General features: G+C 35.5%; 1 protein-coding gene across 6 annotated transcripts in view; it reads right to left on the bottom strand.

Annotated features, from left to right (window-relative positions):
* RYR2 (ryanodine receptor 2) overlaps positions 1-22515 on the bottom strand; it is a 380370-nt gene that overhangs the window by 200813 nt on the left and 157042 nt on the right. For all 6 annotated transcript variants that reach the window (XM_088053181.1, XM_088053183.1, XM_088053184.1 and 3 more), the window contains 2 exons: positions 12891-12990; positions 9435-9531 (listed from right to left, as the gene is read on the bottom strand). In XM_088053181.1, coding sequence (XP_087909307.1) covers positions 9435-9531; positions 12891-12990 — 197 coding nt within the window. The remainder of the gene's footprint in view (positions 1-9434; positions 9532-12890; positions 12991-22515) is intronic.

Below are 22515 nucleotides of genomic sequence, written 5' to 3'. Positions count from 1 at the left end.
TTATGGAGCCATTCTTTGGATTGTGTCCTGCCTGTGCCTGTATTTCTGACGTATGACATGGACAGAATTTAAAAGCCTAGGCCTTTCCTTTGGGAAAATACATAAAAGAGTCACTTATGCAAAGCAGTGCTGTCACTATGCTTATCAGATCAATCATGTCATGGGAGACTACCAAACAATGGCCTAGTTTTATAGAATCTGGAAGAGCTGATGGATTAAGTAAATGTTATGAACTTAGTCAAGATCAGGCACCACCAAAAAGAGCCAGCACCAGAACTTTAGGGAATATTCATAACAAAATTGTAGGCATTCCCCATTCTTTGCTAAAAGTAATTTTTGACAACTACAGTTTTGGAATCAAGTACATCCTACTTACTAGGCTTTAGCTTTCAAAGTCCTCCTGTGGATATAATACCAAAGGAATGAATGTTTAGCACAGAGGAAAATCTGGTATTGAAGGAATAATTCAAAACCAAAAGAAATAAAATGTATTTCTCAGTACTGTTAAGCATACATGAAACTATAGTGCTAAAATTCATCTTGGAATGTGGTAAAAAATATTATGGAAATAAACACTCACAGACATTGCAAAAGAATGAAGGTGAATCATACAAGAGAAAAAAAATAGTCCAAACACAAAATAAATACATCTCACTACAATTACAGAATCAGAAACACTGAACATTCACGACCCAGATATAAATAGAAATTCCAGCATATGTTCCACGTAGCAAGAAGTTACAGGTGGATATAAATATGTACAATATTCACCCTTGACCTTGTATCCCCTATTTTCTCCAAGTATTATCTCAGCCATTATCTCAGCTGCAGTGGTTTGTGATGCTAGGAGCAACTAGCAGGTATTAGCAAGTCTCTCAGTTTCCTCTCAGTGAAGGAAATGAAACACAAAGACAGTCTTATTTTTTATTGAAATTTACCTTTATTAGTACAGTAAAATGAAATTGCTAAACAACCTTGAACTCAGCTATATGTCTGTTCAGATATTCTATCTGCACTTCAGTTATTTGCTCAAATTCTTCTTCTGCAGCTAACAGACCAAGACATGCTTTATGCAGCAACATCTCAAGAACAACAGATCAAATGTCAGCCTGGTTGGTTGTTTTGAGTGGGAGGGTGTGGGTTGTTTGTTTGGGCAGCTTGAGTGGGGGTTGTTGGCTTTTTTCAAAGTTGAAATATTCTGATTACATCCTGGATTGTTACAGTATGAACCTCACTCACAAAAATGCATTTGGAATCCTCACACTTGCATATTACATAACATAAAATTAAATTTTATTCAGAATTTTTCAAGTCATTAATTATATGAAAAGTCAGGTTGAAGCAAAGGTTTAAATTCATAATAGTGTTTCATTCTTAAATTGGTACCTTTTTACTTTTCAGGGATGAAGCTCTTTCTCACAATGGAATCTCTAAAGCTGTCTGTTTGGAGCTGCCATTTTCTCAAATTGATTATTTTTTGAAGCTAGTTTTGGATTACACATAGCTGTTGGGTCAGTGTGACATTAAAGACCTAAAAAACCTCCCATCTTAAACTTAACAGAATGGCTTCTCATGGATGAAGTAATTTACATGTCTATCCATTATTTTCTTTTTCTCTTCCTTCAAAGAGGAACTATCAGCCTTAGAATGGTCATGTAAGATGAGAAAATGGGAAAGAGATAGAAGAAATCCTAAATAAAACATATGACTTGTTTACTAGAGGAAATAAAAAGGATTCTAGGGTTTTCTGTTAGTTCCATATGTTCCATACAAATGACCAGCAGCAACAGAGGGAGTAAAGGCTAAAAGACAGTAATGGAACTTTAAAGATAAAAGTTAAAGAAGGAGAAGCTGAGACTCAGCAAAAGAAAAAGTTACAGCAATCTGGAGGGGGACTGAAAGAGAACTGGTGACTGGAGGGCTAGGGATCAAGGATCCCTACAGGGAGGCAAAAGGAGAAGCCTGAAAACTGGAATAAAAGATGAAGCAGCAAGACTTTGAAAGAACAGGAAAGAAGATACATGCTACAAAAAATAAGTTAGCACAAAGCATTAGAATAGGGTGTAAGCTCTTGTGGTTTTAACTAGATACTGTCCTTAGAAAAGATACTTTTCCTATAGAAAAGATGATAAAGATGAATAAAAGTATTTTTAATAAAAGACTTTTGCAATGAAGAGCAAGTCACTTTGCCTTTACCATAACAGCATGCATGCTGAGCATCATCCCAGAGCAGATGAATAAGTTCATAACCCAGACCATCTCAAAAGTTTTAATGCTAAGGAATTGAAAGTTCATTTTTAGCTCTTTTCATTAAAATAAATGTAATAAACTACTCTGAGATTGCTCAAACCAACTTCCTTAGTACTTGCTCTATATATCATTATTTGATGGGATGCACCTCATTTCTTTTTATATGCTTCTGATGACAGTTCAGTGCTGAAAAGGAAGGATGATTCATAACATTTGAATCCTTCCAGAAGCTGACACTAGTATGTCATATCAGGTACTGGTACTTTTAGGTCAAATGAAACATTGCTTTTAAGGACATGAAGCAATGCACAAAAATTCTCTAAGATTTCCTACAGATTTACACTGACAGGATGAAAAAAAAGTTGAGTTGCAAGGTGCAAAGAAGATGCCATTACTTTCCAAACAGCAGAGAAAACCTCCAGATTACAAAACCTAATTATGAAATTATGGGTAGTTTATAAGTATATACTTTATAAGTATATACTATAAGTAGTATAAGGAAAATACAAAATTGCAGAAAAAGAGAGGACAAGAAGCTACAGTGAGTGTCAGTCTTCCTCAAAGCTCAGGATACCTTGTATCTTCAGAGCCATACCCACCATATTAATTTATGATAATTTTTTTCCAATGCATTTTATCCATATATTCTACATTTATAGAGTAAGAATATTAACCACCTTTATTTCAAAATAAAATATCTATAAGCAATTCAGAATTTTAGAGACTTTTCAGTTAATCTTTATTATAAATCGTCTAGTTAATTAGTTGGTGTAATGAAGTAATTTTTTTGCCTGACCTATGACTGTAAGTTAAATTTAAAACAGCATCCTTTTCCTGACTGTGTCATTTATCTATTTAATTCGCCTTAATCCAAACTAGAGCTGGGACTGGATGCTGCATTTGTCTCCCTGTGTCCGGGTTATGTGTGCAGCACCTCGGACAGCGCCACGGCCCCGGCGGGACCGGCTCCTGCTCTCCCCGGATCACTCACAGCGCCTTCCTCCAGCTTCCCAACAGAGGATGCAGAGGCAAAGAGACAGTAAACATTGAAAAGAAACCTCCATATCTGAATCTATCATCTTGAATTACAATAATGAATTCATTACACAGGTTTAAAATAGACTACCACTTGTCAACCCCCCTGGAGAACCATCAATGAATTTATATTCTTATTATTGTTCATCAGAGAGAGGGCAATTTCATGTCACTGAAACTCACTGACTAGAAATAGGAATTAAATGAAGTTAAAATCAATTACATTAAATGACAGTGTTTTGATACTGCTGAAGTAGTCTTGGTCGAAGAACCCAAAAATGCTAAGTTCCACAGCAAGAAAATAATGGAAAATATTAATTATTATTATTGATAATAATAATAATAATTCATAATAATGGAAATTTAGTTGCTTGGAATTAGTCAGGGCAACATAAAGAACAATAATGTACCTGGATCACACACAAATTAATACATCCAAATAAGATGTCAAAGTTCAAGTTAAAAAAATTTTTCCACTCCTCTCAATGACAGACAAGGCTGGTTTTAGTTTGAAAAATCAGTCACTAAAGAGTTCTACGTATGTTTTAAAAATAATTTTTAAAAGTACAGCCATCATTATTCGAGGCTCAAAGGTTGTTTGGGGTGCAGGGGAAAGGTTATGCTGACTGAAAACTTACTGAGTTCACATTTCAGTCATAAGTCACACTGCACACATGCCAGATCCCAAATTTTCTGAGGTACAACAGACCTCATTAGTTCATAATGTCATGAGAAAAAGTGTCAGAGAATGGCATGGAAAATAAAGAAGGAGCTGGGATCGGCTAAGTCATATTGATTTTGACCATCACTTCAAAAGCCTGTCCATCCCTGAGACTAACACTAAGTGTTCAATGTAATTTACAAAAGCCTCAACATAATATGTTTCATCCAAAGAAAGTCTCAAAGGCAGGAATGGTAAAACTGCTTCTGAAATTAGGCTACATTTATCCATTCCCTCATGAAGGCCTATTCTGAATGGATGGTTTGAGAAACTGGAGCCTGCTCCAGCCCAAACAATACTTCGACAAGCCAGGAGCACTTCTCTCTCTGTCCCAGGTAATTGCTTCCCATAATGAAATATTTCTGAAGGGTCCAAACTGCACTGCAGTCATCACTTTAAAATACATATGGCAAATCAAAATGCAAATTAGTTGCAATGGGAAAACTCATGGTTCCTTTCTAGACTGGGAACTATGGCTATCAGAGCCCTACATCTGTGAAGTATTTAAGATCTAAAAGAATATGAAAGATGGTGGTATGATCAAGAGCAAGCCCCACAGCCCAACTGAAAAATAAAAACCCACCACGTAATTTTGGTTACATAGTTCTACTGCTATCTGCCATTAGCTTTTTTGGGGACTTCTGTGAAAAAAAAATTAAAAAAAAAACATCACAGAAAACCAATCAACCAACCAAACACCAAAAGAAATAAACAAAAAAGCCACAACCCAACCATAAAACATATCCCCCCCCACAAGAAAGCAATCCAAAACTCTACAGTCATGCCTGTATTAATAACCAGCTGACATTTCTACAGGAAACTAAAAGTAACACATAGAATACAACAATATCAATAATGTAAAACAATTCTATTTATTGGAACTGCAAAAAGACAGGGGGCAGGGAACTGCACACTGATTTAATTGTGATAAACTTACTATGAAGTTTTTTTTTCCAGAGTGAACCAATGGAAAGCAACTTCAAAGAAGCAATTTAATGTATCTATGCTCTAAATACCAACTCTCATCAAAATTAGAATAAATGTATTCATTCCTTTGATATTATAAATTTAGAAGTGAAGACGAAATAAATTACCAAATAATTACCAAATAAAAGGTTAAAAAAAACATAGGATGCACAATTCCAACAGGAAAATACGTCAAAGGAAAGTAAAGACCATTTCAAGGTACCTGTAATACAAAAAGTGATTTAAAACTTCTGCTGGATAATCATATATTACCCACAAAAAATATTAAAAATTATAAACAAATTACTCCTGTATGAAACTGGAGGGAATAGATGGAAAAGCAGACTATGCAAGCCTTTATTTAAATTTAAAAAACATACATAAATCAAGGAAATCTTGGTGGGTTTGCCTCATCCCTACTGACAAACTGCTTATATCAGGTCCCATGATGGGATCTACATCACAAACCATGCAGACAGAGACTGGAGGAGAAGAAGTCAAGATAAATATGGATTCACAGCAACTGTGCTGCTGCAGAAGTTTGCCCTGGCTTTGACAATAGATGGAAATCAAAGTAACCGCCATACGAACACCAAACTGATGACACTAGGCCTTCTCTTTTCTGTCTATAACTGTATCTATTTTTTAATCCTCCTGGAAATGATTCTGAGATTTGACTTAAAGAGCTGCTCTGCAAATTTAGGTCTAACTTGCTAGAGACAACTAAGGCACTTTGAAGAATAAAAACACAATTTAAGGACTCTATGAAAAAGGCTTAAACCAGCTGCTTAAACCAGATACCCAACTAGAATATGGAGTAAATTATATTTAATTCAGGGAAATTGCATGTCCTTTTTTTCTTCTTTGACTGGGTCAGTGATTGAAGCGTGTCTTTCACCCTGGCTGTGGCATTTTAAAAATAATATTACTATATTCCCCTACCATAATATCAAGTAAACCATCATATTACCACAAACTTCTCCATTTGTCCTGCTTCCAATTAGTATGTTTTTTTGATTACAAAGTGAACAATCTAGCAACTTCACAGAGGATCTACTTGAAACTGTTTCCTAAGGAAAAAAAAGGAAAAGTTTCTGGCTTGACAGCAAAGTCTCTCTTCCACAATACAGTGATTCCAACCTACCTTTTAGGGATCACAGTATCACAATCTAAGGGCCACATGGAGTGACACACAAGCTCAACAATTAACCAAAGAAACACAGCACAGACTCAGGAAAAAAAACTGAGATTCAGAAAATAATTTTATAAGCTTTTTATATGACTGCTTCTGCCACTGTACTAGACCTCTTCCAGTGTAGATTTGGATGACCTTGACTCAGAGGAAGCTTTGTTAGTACTGTAATCATGAAGAGAGTATCTGCACTGTCACTGCTTCATAGGTCTCCACTGTGCTAAGTATAAACCTCTTGAAAATGTGTTCTTTATTTTGAACTCCTGGTACTCTTTGAAACACTTTTATACTCAAAATTTATGTAATTGTATCAGTGTTCTAAGAATAGTTACACTTATTTTTGGAAACTTCCTAGGAGGATACATCACATTTAAACTATTTACTTATTCCCTGAAATAGATACCAGGTGACATTATAGAATAAAATTGTTATTTTAGGATTGTCTGATCTTTTATTTATTTGAAAAGGAATAAAGAGGAAGCCTCTGCAGAAAAATAAAAACGAGATACAGGAATTAGTGAGTCATGATAGGGATGGTATTTCTCAGAGCTCCTTTATGCTGTAATTCTACAAAGACCTACTCTTCAGGTGTATGCTAGAACAAAGTAAACCAAACAAAATCATAGTTATCTAGCATCAGACTACTTCAAGAGGCAATGACAGGATAATATAGAATTATTGTACTTCAAATATATCATACCTAAGTATGCCTCATGCGCAAAAGTTACACAACTGAAACTGAAATGAAAGACAAAATCATTTGCCTTAAAATTTCCTACCTGTCAAAATTACCCATATTTTTGAACATAATTCTGCCAGATGTTGAATCCAACCATCAAAATTATGTATGCATGCATACTGAAAACTGAAAGGAGCTGCAAATTATTTTGAATCAGCAACAGTCCTAATTAGAGATAGAAGTATAAATGTTATAAGCAATAACTAAACTTACTAATAAATCAAGAGGAGAAAATGTGGGCCACAGAGTGATTATAACTAACTCCATATAATTAAAAGTAATCATCAATTATATTTTAGGTTTATTAGTACAAAATACTTTAAAATATTTCATAAAAATAGAAAAACTTCAGAAATAAGACTGTGCAAAACAAACAAACTTGTTCTTATTTTGCTTGTTTATCAAAGAAAGGTCCTGAACAGCAGTATATTTCAGAAGAACAAATCTGTTTTTATGAAGCACTTAGAGGCAATATCTTGCTGCGTTCCACAGCTGCGGGATCATGTCCAGGAGGTTATGGATTCTGGTGACCAACATGAAACTCAATGAGACAGGCTTCTGCAGTAAGAAATCACTTATTCACTTATTCAACACACTTCACACTTCTTCAACACAGGAACAAACTCAGCTTAAATCAGAGACAGAGCCCAGAACAGAGGCAGGGTAGGGGTATTATGGGGCAGAGCCAGGGTGGAGTTTAAGGTTGGGCACTAATTGGGACAGAGCAAGGGAGAAACCTCAGGGGCACAAAACCAACCAGAACACCCTGGACTGCCACCCCAAGAGGGCCCTGGGTGGGACAACTCTTCCCGGGCTCATAGGACACATCCCCTGAGGCAGAGGGTGGAATCCACTCTTCCTGGGCTTTAAAGCCACTTCTCTCACTTTAATTTAACAATGCTTATCGGAATCCAAATCTTTGTCTCCCAAGCAGAGGCACCTCACAATATTTCTCAGCATGGCTACGAGGAGAATAAAGGTAAAGACATATGTACTATTTGCTGCTATTTTTTTGCTCTGCTTCTTTTGGGGTTTTAGACAGATAGGGGAAAGGCATAAAGAAATTCTGCACACATCGCAGAAAGAAATACAATTTTCTGATTTGTTTGTAGGCACTGCTCCGCAGATTAAGAAATTAACCATACTCTTCCCATGTTATGGGACAGAAAGATGCATCATGGGAATGCACAAGTGGAGCAAATCAATTTTTTCTTTATCTGCAGCTTCACACTCAATTGTTGTATTTTACATATAATGTTAGACGTGTTGAAAAGAGACAGATTTTTAGTGTGTTCTTAAACACTGAAGTTCATTACTGAAGTGTTTGATCACCCCATAAATCTAAAATTGCATTGCAGCTACATTTTTAAACGGAATTTTGCAGGTTTAGACTGAAGTAAGAGCAAACACTATAGGATCCTACTTATTTACCACCTTAATTTTTCCTCACTTTCAGGCTGAGGTTAATAATAGCAGTGATCAAGCTGTAATGACTATCACATGGTAACTAAAATTAAAACCTGAAATGATCACATTTTAAGTATCAGCATTATGAACTATCTTCTGCATTCAAAAACTATTTCCTTGTCTGAAATGAGAAATATCCATGAAATGTTGGGTCACCAGCTCTATATGAAAACTCTGAGGTTTTTCTCATTAACATTTACATATTCATTGAAGAATTTTGCTAGGAGAGCTTCTACAGTCTTGTCCTTATCTTTAAAAATGAGAATAAATAAAATAAAAAACACATTTCTATTTGCAAATGAAGAAAACTCATTTTGATGAGTGAGTTAATGAATAGCACTTCCTTTGTCATGGAAATGAAGCTACTCAATATGCTGCATTAAGTAAACTATTCTAAAATACCATTTAGTAACATTTAGTAACATTTAGCCTGAAGGTAGAAATAAATGATACTACACTGCCCTATCGAAAAGAAGCTTAGGGCAGATGTTATTAGAGCAAATAAAGAGGACTGATGCAATCACTCCACTGAGACATGCCACTCACTGTCAGTCTTCTCACTATTTTGATTTTTTAGTTAACAAAGAGAGACACATACCAAGTTGCCATCACTACTTCCATTCCAGGATTCCTTGAGTCAAGAAAATAACCATAAATTAAATTCTAAACTGCTGTGACAGGTAGGCCTGAAATTAATCCCAGATTAGTAGCCTTGAAGGATTGGGCAGTATTCTTACATACTCTGTCCTGAAGAATTCTTGTAATTACAGAAAAAAAAACAGAAATGAAAAACCCAACACATTTAATTCACAGTGCTTTTAAACCATGAAAAATGATAATAAATTATCAAAAAGAAATCACTATTCCTTTTGTATCTAGTAAGTGAAATCAGACTTGAACAATATGGAAAAGAAAATACAAAAGGTTCATATCCAAAGTTTATCTCAACAATATTCATTCTTATGAGTAATACATCTCATCACAACATCTTTCAAACATCTGTACTATGACAGACAATTCAACAATATTCATTACTATTATTCTGTTATAAGCTGGAAACCTACCTTCTTTGTTCTTCTCCATGTTCACCCGAAGGGACTGTCAAACATTCATCCATGTGACCATGCAATAACCTCAGAACATCCCCTCCTATCAGGTATCCTTGAATAAACAGAGAAAACTGAGTACATTTCTCTAAACACAACAATATGTAAAACTATAGTTCAAACTGTAATAAACACTATCAGGTTGATTTCAGCTTTTTATGTTTGACATTTTTATATGACTTTAAAAAAAGAGTCAGAAGAAGGGGAAGATATCTCATACCCTGGGGAGCCAGTTGAACATTTCCAAATGAAAAAAGCTCTAAGTCAGCAACTAGGGAAGGATGGGCCAGGAAAAAGAGAAGCAAGAAGCAGGGGATCCTACATAGTTACCAAAACTCCAAAAAAGACTGAGCCAACCAAAACAAGGAACCAATAACTCCTCTCCCAGATAACAACAGAAAAAACCAGAAACTTCCACCTCACCAACTCACTTTGCATTTTATTTAAGAAAAGGAATTCCAGTTAATGTACAAAGACTTAGTTAGTTCATTAGTTTTAAAGCACTTTTTTGAGTATCTGGAAGTTCTCTGTGAGAAAAACTTCTGGAAAGATCCATTCTAAGCTCTACTTGACAGAAAATTCAAGACCAATAATCACGATTTATTTGGACTCCAAAGAGAAACTCCTACATTGCAAATACCTCCACTGCATGTGCAGGTTCACAGCCAAACACTTGGTTTCACAGTGTACAGTTGTGTGTGTGTTCACAAACTAAAGCACAGACCATACACACAGCATCACAATATTTGAAGTCCCAGGACTTAGCAGCCAGAAGCTGAAAATAAGGCCATAATTTGAATCAGTAAAGATGTTAACAAAGCAGATCTTTTTTCATAAGTCTTTTTCCATTAGAGATGTGACATTAAAAAATATAATTTTATGTTATCCTACAAATATTGTATTATAATCAGCAGCTGAAGAAGACTAAACTTAGTAAGTTTTAAGCACAATTTAATGGTATTTTTTTCAGTCTGGCAAGCTAAATGTAAGCACTTCATTGTTTCCTAAACTCACCTTTCCTTCTTGCTAAAAACAGTTAATATCGAATTCTACATTTGAGTGGGATGCCATAACATAAATGCTTGGCTTTAGCATTATAGCAACAAGATTTAAAAAGTTATACCTGGAGTTATATTTTGAAGCAATGTCTATACTAATAAGTAATGTTGTGAAGTAAGACAGATCTGTACAGGGAAATGGTGTTGAAGACCCTTCAGTCACACTGCATACCTTTCATGAATTTATTTTGAAACAACATGAAATCTTTTTCCTGAATATATCGGGTAATATTTCGGGATATGTTTTATAAACCTTTGAGATCAGTATAAAATTGGAGTTTATGTGGCAATTAGCACTGATTTTTTAAAATCTTGATTTTGACACAGCAGTATATGCCCAGGTAGTTGTTGTTACATACATTACTTTTTACATGGACCTGTGTCAATGTAATTCTATAATTTAGATTTTGTTCTTAAAGTGACCCCCATCTACTTCATCATGCAGAATTAGCAGAATTACTTGATTTAACTCTAAAGCTCTGTTTTGACTTAAACAATAAATTAACTTCTGCATAAGCCAGTTTTACAGAAATGCATGTAAAAAGAAATAATTTTCTTTGAAGTACCTCCAATATCCTAGTTCATCTTACAGACTAATTATCCATTATTTTCACTTCAAAATAATTTCATTTAACTGAATAGTTTAGTTTATTAATCTATTTTAATGGGAATTTTTGATTAAGAGAGGGTATTGTAGTGCAGCTATTCCCATACATTAATATTTTACTTACTAATGTCACAAAGCATTTTACAGATACTAACAAAAATAGGTTTATTTCCTTCTTCTTCCTTTTTGAGGTAATTTCCTCTGGCTTTGCAATGGTTTTACGGAGAACATAGAGATAAGGCCTTACACAGTGAGAGATTCACTCTCCCTTCACCACAGGACTACCTTGATTACAGAAGCAGTTGCTGCTTTTTTAAGAATAAGGCCTTTGCTCTAATCCTTTCTGACACTAGCAAGCTGAGCTTCTCTAGAAAACATGTTTAGCTCAACAAAGATAATGTCTATACCTGAGGAAAGTGAAAATGGAAAAGTATAGCAACAAAGAGCAGGCACATACACAGATAAATGCACAGCTATGGAAAGCATATTACATCATTTTCACATTATTTCCTGGGAGTATGAGTACACAATATGACACCATGTCATTGGGGATTTCTGCTTCTCAAAGAGACTCTCACTAGTGAGGTTCACCAGGCAGAGATGTGGCATAGCACAAATCTGGGTCTCAGCACATAAACCATGCTGGGATTTTTAGCAAGAATGACACACCAGTGCTGCCAGCAGTGGGAGGACATGGAGAATGGAATTATTAGGAAGGAACAAAAGGAAAAGGTCTTCTCATTAACAGAAAGTTTTCTCCATAAGTTTAGGACACTGCCAAACAATGAACTAGCATTTTTTAATGCTTTGTACTATAAGCTGTGTCAGAGAATCTGTACATGCAGAGTGATTCTCATATGTAAAAACACAATGACTTTATAAAAAAAGAGATGTTGGCAATGCTCTCCCTAAAATCTGAATTAGCAAAGTTGCAAGAGCATTCCATGACTGAGTTTTAAAATATGCCAGATAAAAAGAATTGATGTGAAATTTCAGTGTATTGCCTCTTTAAAAAATAGTACCCAAAAACCACAAAATGAAATGACCTGCAGCTTTAACCTTCTTTAGAGTCTATTACAACACCCACTCAAAACAGTTGGTCTGCAGTAAAGTAGAAATCATTAGGCTTTACATTGTGACAGACTTTTCAGAAAAACACTGCTCTTCTCTGTGGAACCAGTGTGGCATAAATTCATGGATCCTTGTCCTTTCAATGTTAGAAATTATATTAAAACTCCTTCCTAATTCCTAAAAAAAACCAAATAGTTCTTGAAAGCTGTTCTCTTTCTGTCTTTATCCTCCTCTTGTTTTTCTTTCTAGCCATATGTTACCCATAAAACCATTTCCCATCTTCAGTCTGAGGATTTCACATCCCGCTTCCAAGCCTTCTTCCCCCATTATTTACTCAGCCTCAGAAACATGTAACCATGGCTGCATACATCAGTATAATTTGAGATTATACTTCAAACCAGGATCAAAAGCCATTTCAAAAAACATATTACAAATGTTATCATACCTTTAGTAAAATGAGATTTGAATGAGCTGTTCAGTATTCAGCAAAAATAAGAAAACTATCAGTGTTTTTTTCAGTATAACCTTCCCTCTGTTTTCAGAACAGTTGCATATTTATTTATTATTTTCAATGTTTACGTAGGAGAAAACCACTCCCACATTTGGCATAATAATTTGGTTTTTTAAGTATTTCATTTACTATCAGTCTTTCAATAATTAAAATTGAATCCATCTTACCTTGGGCAACTTCACTTCCTGAACTGATTGGTGCTACGCTCCAGAGGGTCTGCTGGAAGGCTGCATCAACATGTAAGCTACCATTGCCATAAGAGAGATGCTAGAACCAGGAAAGAAGGAGGCTTTTATTTGAGGTTAATTGAAAATCTCTTTACAGTATACAATAATAGTACCAAACATTCTCTTGTTTCCATCAAACATTAATTGTTCCCATTGACTGCATAAGTAAACATAAAGTTCCACCTGGGTACTCCTCAAGGGATGTTAGAAATAAAGCTAGAACAGTAAAGCATATTTGCCTCAGAAAACCATATACGAACAGTACAGAACAGAGTCAGCTGCTTGTCATCTTAGGCTTAGTAAACACTCCGAAGAACTAATTGTTAAATGTTGTGGGGCTCTTACACTTGTGTTCTTCCTTCTACATAAAATGGGAATTTCCATTAAGTTTGAACACTGGGATATCACCCTAATCTGTATTTCAAGTGTAACTCAGCACTTGAATATTTCTTGCAGGCCACTGGCTTCCTAAAATTCCCATTAGGTGAAAGAAATTACGTAAACAAACTACAGACTTTGTAAGTCATTTAAGACAGTTCACAAAATATATTCTTGATCAAAGTTCTCAAGATACAAACAGAACTGAAACAATCTTTCCTGGAAAGGCTCACTTCCTACCCATACACTCAATGGATGCTGATTGGCTGTGTTACTCCCCACCCTCTGCCAACGTTGCAGATCTTTGCCGTAAGTGCAACAGGTGCTGTCCTTTTTCAGAATTCTGAGTTTCTGTTAGTTCAGTGACATTGTCTCAAAAATTCTTATCTCAAAGCATCTTTGCAACTTTCTTAAATCATCCATACAAAATCCTTTGCCCCTCCCACACCATGAGGCACTTCCATAGACTGTCAATGCCAAACAACCTTACACAAGATTATGGAACCAAGCATTCTGTGAATAAGCAGCTGTTCTGATGCATACTACTTATCTTACCAGGTATTAATTTTTCAAGTGCAGTAATATTTACATGTGCTTATCAGAATTTAATTTTGTTTTATATTACTGGAAAGTAACTGTGTTTGTAGAGCAGTATTGGCCTCTGTTTCCATATGTAGGGACCAACATTAACAGCTTCTGGGTGAACTAATTAACAAGCCAGAAGACAAGAATGTCAGTGGAAGTCAGAAGAGGGTAGATTCTCATGACATGTTGTTGACATCTCTCTTCAGAGTACTTGCAATTTTTATCCATTCACTGGATTCCAGTTCCAACTCTAACCCAGTGTCTCAAGGTGAATCACCAGGGAATTATAACCTTAAAAATACAGTTCAAATGATACAACATATGACTTCCAAAGCAGAATAGATTCTGCAATTCCCTTCTTATCCTCACTTCCCTAGATTCCTTTCAGCATCCTTAAATTTAGAATAGACAGCAGGGGTCCTACATTTACAATTCCATAAACTATGGTGTTCACTCCCCGGAACCAGTCATAGAAAACAGGAAAAGGAAGCTTTGACCATGTAGAGAAAATACCCTGTCAAGGGATATCCAAGAATTCAATTATGTTAAATGTATTGAAAAAATCCCAAAATATTAGAGATGTCAGTATTTACCCTGGCATTGCCTAAGTTTTAACAATCTCAGTGTTGTTTTAAAACAATCTGCTCTCTGTCTGTAACTTACTGGAGTTTATCTGCTTGGTTTTGTACTTTCAGCACAATAAAGCTATCAAAATGAAACAAGTTCCATAACGAAATGTCCAGGACGTGGGCATGACACTCACACTGGGGCTGAGCAGCCTCCAAATGTGCTACACAGATATTTGCTACCTGGCATATCAGTGCATCTGGCAGAAGAGGAAGGTTGCCAACATTGGTGAGAACCACATGCACAGCATGTCTTTTGGATACGTAGTAATATTTGGAAAGCAGAAATATGTTTGGTTTAGGAACCCTGCTGTCCATTCTAATCTTCATATGGGTCTTCCCCACTACACACAGGTTGTCTCAACCAAATAATATATTTTCTGCACCAGTCCAGGCTCAAGAAAAGAGCTAGATTTGTCTTCCTTACTGATAGACTGATAATCTCCTAAACCAGCATTTAACCTGCAATAGGGCTTTTATCACTTTTCAGATTTAAATCATGGTATTTTATGTGTATGGGTTAACACTGCAGTCCACAGGCAATCTATCTCAAGGATAAACTCCAAGACTCATCTCTGAGAATACTGCAGGTTTCCCAACTGAATTTAATGACATATTGTAAACTCTATATTGCTCTGCAGCAAAGTAACAATCATAACTGTCCCTAGGTCTTCAAAAAGAACACAGTGTATTTAAGCTCACTGAAGAGCTTGGGAATCAGATGGTAATTTCCACAAGAACCCTTTAGCAGTGATTGCTGCAGCATAGCTGCATTTACAAGATCTCTGAATAACTAGAGCTTTTGAATTTCACAGTCTGCATGAAAGTTCCTCTTCCCTAAAACATGCACATGTAAAAAGACAAAAATATAAAGAAAGGAAAACTTTTGCTTCAGGCATCTTCTTGGCTAAGGTGTGCCAATATTGACAGTTTATCTAGCAATATCTATTTTTATCTGCAGTTTGATAACTCTCCCTTCAATCTCAGGCCATTTGAAACAGCAAGAATGGTTAAAAAAAATAAACATTATTTACTGGTAGATTTTGAAAGATATATAGCATTATATTATATTATATATTATCTATATAATCATTATTATTTTATTTATATATCATATTATTATATTATTATATTATTATATTATTATATTATTATATTATTATTATATAATTTTATTTATTTTATATATATTATTTTATTTATAGCATTATATTATATTATATATTATATTTATAAAGCATTGCAGTTCTCAGAATGCTTAAATACTGCACAACCACAGCATCAACCACACTCCTTCAGACTTCTTAGTACCAGCTGGTGCAGAGATAGATGGAAGCTATTTCCTTTCCTGTACACAGAGATTCTGACAGCCCTTGATTACTGACTTTAAATTACTACACTGATGCCGACAGAAAAGCAGCTCCAAACAATTTAGGCACTTATCCTCAAGTGACCCAAGAACCTCTGAGATGTTCCAAGTCTTGAACAGACACCATTCCCACAACAGGTACACAAGAATGTATCTATAACTAAAGCAAACCAAAAAAGTAACAAAACAAAACAAATTATACTCCTTTTCATTTTTTTCATTTTTTTTTCTCTTTAATTACGAAGGGAAAAACTTTTGCATCAAAAATCCAATGAATTAGCAAACTTCAGTAAAAATTCAAAGGTTAAACTAAATACACAATCTTTTGAAACAAAACTGCTTAACTTCCTATTTATGACATGACATTTCTATTAAAATTTATTACCTGAGTCATTTAAAAATTATTCTGTTACAGAGAATTATATTGAAATAAAACAAATACAACTTTTATTCACAATGAAGGGAGATACTGGACAGAACTAAAAGTAATAACTGCATCTGTGTGAAATTTTTATAGAATTAGGGGTTTGTGCTTACATTTTATAGTGGCAATATATTTATATTCATTGAAACATCTATGAACGCTTTGAAAAAGTTTGAATAAAAATAGGTGAACTTACACCGATGAACAAAATATTAGTATCTAAATTTTGATGCAAAGTAGGTAAAGCCCAGAAAATTTCCAAAGGGTTTAAAGTACAAAAAAAAGTCTTGGTTTCTTTACATTTCTCCAGAGTGCTTAAACAGTTGGTCTGCAAATCCAAAAGCAAAGGGAATTTTCTCATTGATAAAGACAGAAAATTGCAGCAATGTCCTAAGTGATTCCAACTCCTTCACTCAGCATAAATTTACCATCAGTAAAGGGAGAGAAGAAGATAAAACCCACAGATACTTGAAAATTTACCACTACAATGAAAACCATTTATTCTGCTACCACATAGCTGAGCACGGATAATTGCAGATGCATGGCAGGAAAAGAATAAGGGATCCAGGCATAGTTAGAAGGGGGTAGTTAGCATTCCCCCTCTTCATAATAGCTTTCCTTCTGCACTGTATCATGAAAAGCCTGAGGCACATCAGCTATGATGCTTCCAAGCGACAATAATTTTGCATGATTAGTCACAAGAGCTTTCATTAGCAAAGTATTAATTTTACAGAAGCAAGCATCAAAAGTTAGGAAATGTCAAACTAAGTACCCTATGGAAAAATAATGGCTTCTAGTGAACGCATCACACTACAGTCTTCAATGGCATGATATTACTTTCTGAATGTGTGCTGCCTCATTGTATACACAGGATAATGGAGCTCACTTTGTCAACAGCTGCTCAGTGCTTTGTTTTCCCCTCAATCTTTCTGTAGCCTCATGCTTTATTCAATATAGTCAATCCTTCAAAGATTTGAAAAGAGAGTTATTAATTTCTTCATAGGCTTTTCTCTTGCACCAATTACAGTATTTCACAATATACAAATATTAATGATTTCATTTTCTCAAAATCCCAGAGAAGTAGTATTATAGCCCATTTTCCATTGAGGAAGGGAGATACAGAGATTAAACTAAGAATTTTTCATTTATTTAGGATGCCCAGGTTGAGGTAACTGTAGTTATGTAATTTATTGACTCTAGATACGTAGTTTATTGGTCAAGCCACATCTTACATTCACCTCAGCTGCAGGTATCAGGACTGAGCAACTGTGAGGTTTTAACCTCTACTAAAAGGATGAGATGCAAGAGACACGACTCCAGAAAGGAATATTCCCAGTAAGGGATGAGTTGTGACCTCTTGAAAGCAAGCCTAGTATTCAAGATCACCTACTCAGCAAATTCCACAGCAGAGTCTGGTACTGAATCTAATTCTCCAGGAAAATAATTGCACCAATCCTCCAAATGCAATTCGCAGCTTGAAATTTCATCTTCAGGGTTGCTTCATACCACAGGCTTCCCTGCTACACAGCCCTGATACATCCACTGAACACTTATCATCACTGAAATAACATTCCATAAAAAGCCAGTGTGACTGCATACTTAGGAGATTTCATAAAAATATACCAGTACCATAATTTTTGCGTTTTCAAATGTCTGTGATTTTTAATTTTTTTTAAAAAAATATTTTTTATGTTACCATTTATATGTAATTTTCCTAAATTAAAAATAAAACAAAAGGTAAAAAAAATTCCACTATTACAGTTCTCTACCGATGGTTCATGTGGGTAACTTGAAAACCATTTTTTAGAAACCTCCTTTTCATACTACTATAAAAATCATGACAGGAATTGGCTGTCAGCAACAGTTTCTGGTCATAGTTATCATCCAGCCTAATTGCTCCAGGCCTCTACCACTCTCTTTCCCTTTCCAAACCTTTACTTCTTCCCTGTGAGGGTGGTGAAGCAGTGGCACAGAGAGACTGGACAGCCGCACCCCTGAAGTGTTCAAGGCCAGGTTGAATGGGGCCCTGAGCAACCTGCTTCAGTGGAAGGTGTCCCTGCACACAGCAGGGAGGTTGGAACTAGATGATCTTCCAGACTCTTCCCAACCCAAACATAGACTCTATGATTCTATGTCTCTCATCTAGCCAAACCAGCTTCCTGACCTAATCACAGTCCACATTACCACCCAGAATTAGGACCTCCCCCTGCTTCAAAAGGTTCTCTTCCAACCTACAAGCCTAAGCAGGGTCCTATAGCTTTTCTTCTTGCTCAAATTCCTCCTTGCCACACCAGCCAGCATTAGACTTCTTTCCAGAATCTCACAACTCCTAACCTTCAATACTTTTTTCATTTCTTGGTCTCTTTCTGGATCTTTGTCCAGCAGTTTGTTTCTCCCCAGAAAGCTCTGTCCTCTACAGATCTCTCTTGTCATCCTTCATTTCCAGTCTCACTCCACTGGTTCTTCTCTTGATTCTCCCTGCCAAAACCATGCAGTTTTTCTGTCCTGAATTTTGAACACAACTTTAACCAGTGGGTGCCTACTCTTCCCTTGTCACCAGCTTCTTGTCCCAGACAATTTGTTAGTCCCTGCCTGCCTGCCTTCAGTTGACAATCTTTTCAGCCGCTCATCAAGTCCCACTCAGTTTCCCTCCTTCCCAATTCAGTCCCACTCCTGTCACTGATACATCACCTGCCTTTTGTTCCTTCTACTTTGTCACAGCTTCTTCCTCCACATATCTTAAATGACAGGAGATCAGCAGCAGCACACACAACACTGAGCTCTCAGCTGTCAATACAGTGCCTGGTTTCATTCCTGCCTTGAGCAATCCGTTTCAAGGAATATCTGCTCCCACCAAGGTTGGCATGTATTTAATTATTCACTGTAGAGGGAGTTTAAACAGTTCATTAACACACAGGAGGTGCTAGCTTATGTAAAATAGACAAAGCCATCAGACTTTTACCTACTCAAAGGAAATTTGAACACTTTTCCCTGGTCATGATCAACCTCCACTGTCTCAGGAGGATATTTCTTAACTAAGTTGAACAAGGGAGAGGCTTGTCGCCTTTTTATTAATTTTCTTAGGTTTTTTGGTTTGGTTTGGGATTTTTTTGGTTGGTTGGTTGGTTTTGGGTTTTTTTTTAATAAGTTACCAAGAAGTACAAAAGAAAATTACATCATTTTTTGTTAATTATGTGGCTTTTTTTTCTTTCCTTTCTTTGAGCTAAATAATATCTGATCTTTTCTGGATGAAATAAAAAAAATTACCTCAGACTAAAAAAAAAACAAACAAACAGAAAAAAAAGGGAAAAAAAATGCAGAAATAGATGTTACTAATTCCAGTAAGTGATTTTTTACATCACAACCCCTTTATTATAAGCACTTGGAAGCAGGACTCCATAAGGCAGAGCAGCTTGACAACCTTAATTATTGTAAAGTTCTACCAGCCTCCACAATAACATTTGAAATCATTGTATAAAGACTCCATGGGAACTGCATTATGATCAGTGTAACAGAGCAGCTCAACACTACCTTGCTTCCACTAATTTCAGTTTTGCTTATGCAGATTAAAATTATTTTTTACAAAAACCTTTTGTATAATTTTTCAGCAAAGAGGAACGATGGAATTGTGAATATACACAAAAGAAAGTAAAGTCCAATACTGAGTTTCATACTTTTAGAGAAAATGTGAAAGAATAATTTTTCTTTACATTTCAAAAAAAACAAAACAAACCAACCCTCACACACTACTGTGTCCCCTGATACTACTGAACCAAGAAGTGATACAGATATTTAGAAGCTGATCTAAGCATATTATAATAATAAGAGAAATAAAATTAGGATCTGAAAATAAACAATGTATTTGATGCAAAAGGATACAGAGGCAGTGCCTTTGCAATACTGAGGAACCTGTCCTCCTTTCCAGGCATATATCAGTTCCACATTTAAAATAGTTAAATCTAATTTGGATGCTATTATTTCTGAAAGGGAACTCTGCAATCAGTTCCCAATTAGTTTCTTGTTAGTTTTCAGTAGCCGAAAAAAAAATAAAAAATAAATAAAAAAGGTCATCTCGATCAAATGTTAAGGCTTGTTCAGCTGCAGGTTGACAATGCAGTCACTGAGACAGTAACTCAGTAACTAAATATAAACGACAGGGTATATACAGCTGTTGTATTGTACTGAAAAGTGTGCAGTGTAGATTCAAAGCTCAGGGGGTTTCCCTCTTTCCTGACTTCTCAGTCAGAATAACACTGACCTGATGGATAACAATTTTCAGTTTTTCAGTTTTTCAGTTTTTTCTTCATTTATGCATTTTGTATTTCAATTTCATGTCTAAGGATTTTTTCTTGAATTATGTTTAAAAGCTATTTAGAGACTTCAACAATGTGAAAGAAATTGCAATTAATTGAACTTCGAAGTTACTGAAAATTAGCAATATTGAAAGCAATCAGGATATGTAGTTAACAGGAGGCATAGGCAAACCTCAGTGCTGAGGTAGATACTACTATGTACAAGCTGGGGAAACATGCTGGAAATATTACATCTGTTCTTTATCAGGCTGTACTGCCTCAAGAAAGGAAACACAGCAACTCTGGCTTGAACTTAAATGGTGGCAATATTTATAGCAGAACATCTTTTTGCTCTCTGGTAACTGGATTCAGTAGAGCCAAGTTCCTTCTCAGAAGTATTTGGCAATAGTGCAGCTCCCACATTATATAATGCCACGAGCACTTATGTAAGTGCTTTTCTTCAGAAATGTTACACAGGATAATAAGGATCCGAAATCCCATTGTCTAGGTAGATAATGAGAGTCAGAGCAAGTGAATGACTTGCCCTGGGACATTGCTGTGAACCAAAAGTTAAAATCCACCTCTCCCGACCTTTAGCTTATGATTTTAACACTGACCTTCCTATCAGTTTAGTACTTGTTTGGTGTAAGTAAAAAGTATTTTTTTGGGGAAAAAATAGAGCCAATTGTGCCAAAATATTTTATTTTGTGGAAAGAAGAAAAGGGGTACTACAGCAAAGTCCTGATATTTTGCTAACACGTAAGAGTGTTGCCATCCAAATGAGGTCTAAACAAAAATCTACTGATTACACTGAGACCATAGTGTCAAAGTCAATGTTAAATTAATTAAGCTAAAGCCAGACAACTGGAAGACCAACTTAAGAAACTGACATAGCTCTTCTCTCCTCTTGCATTATACAAATTCAACTAAGAGCTGACTACATTTTGAAAAAGCTATGCCCTATGAATGAACTCTATTCATCTGTTATTTTTACACGCACATCTTTGCCCCAGGATGGTTAACCTATTTTTCTTCATTCAGAAAGAATTAGCAAATTGCTTGAAAACATAGAGCAATACTGCAATGTACAAAGGTGACATCCCAGTCCTATTCCCAACAGCATACTTACATAAAACATTTGATGGAGAAATTACATTTTCCTAAGATTTTAACTGCAGAGTATGCAACATACATAAACCCAGCCCTCAGCAAACTGACAAGCATTCTTTTCTGTCAAGGAATCTCTATGAGGAATTTCACTCCCTTAGAAAAAGCATTCCTCAACTGGATTCAACAGAGCTTATTTGGTCTCAGTATCAGAGCAGATTCACAAAAATAACTTAATCTCTCCACAGTTCTAGCTATTGTAAAGGTTATCAGTCACTACATTCTTTTAAGAGTTGTACAAAATAGCAGCTGCAACATGACACTCCACTCAACATGTTAACAATGAATTGTGAATATTTTCAAACTTAAATCCTTTGAAGTTATTTTTGTAAACAGTCAAATGGATTAAGACAAAGTCTAAGACAGAAAAACAGCTTTCATGAAAAAAAATCACTTATTGGTAAATCACTGATTATCAACTGTTTCAATTTTCATAAAAGCTTTATTACTTTATTGACAGTGCTAATATAATTACTGAATAGGTAGCTAAACTACAAGTATTTTTATGGTTGTGGAGCTACATAGTTTACCAGCTCTTGAAAAACATTTGTTCATAAAAATGTGTGAGTGCATGTAAGAGAAAAACTAATTTTCTGAATTCTTGCTCCATCTTATTGTCAAACCAGAGCTGTATAACTGAAGTAGGCTTAACTATTCATTACAATCTAGCTCGAAAATACTTAAAGACTGTAATACAGTGTTATTTCTCTCTGCACTGAAAATA

Source organism: Pseudopodoces humilis, chromosome 3 (genome assembly GCF_049639895.1).
Source record: "Pseudopodoces humilis isolate 2021_Gansu_Grassland_sample_001 chromosome 3, ASM4963989v1, whole genome shotgun sequence".
Taxonomy (NCBI): domain Eukaryota; kingdom Metazoa; phylum Chordata; class Aves; order Passeriformes; family Paridae; genus Pseudopodoces; species Pseudopodoces humilis.
This window is presented reverse-complemented; position numbering and strand designations above follow the sequence as displayed.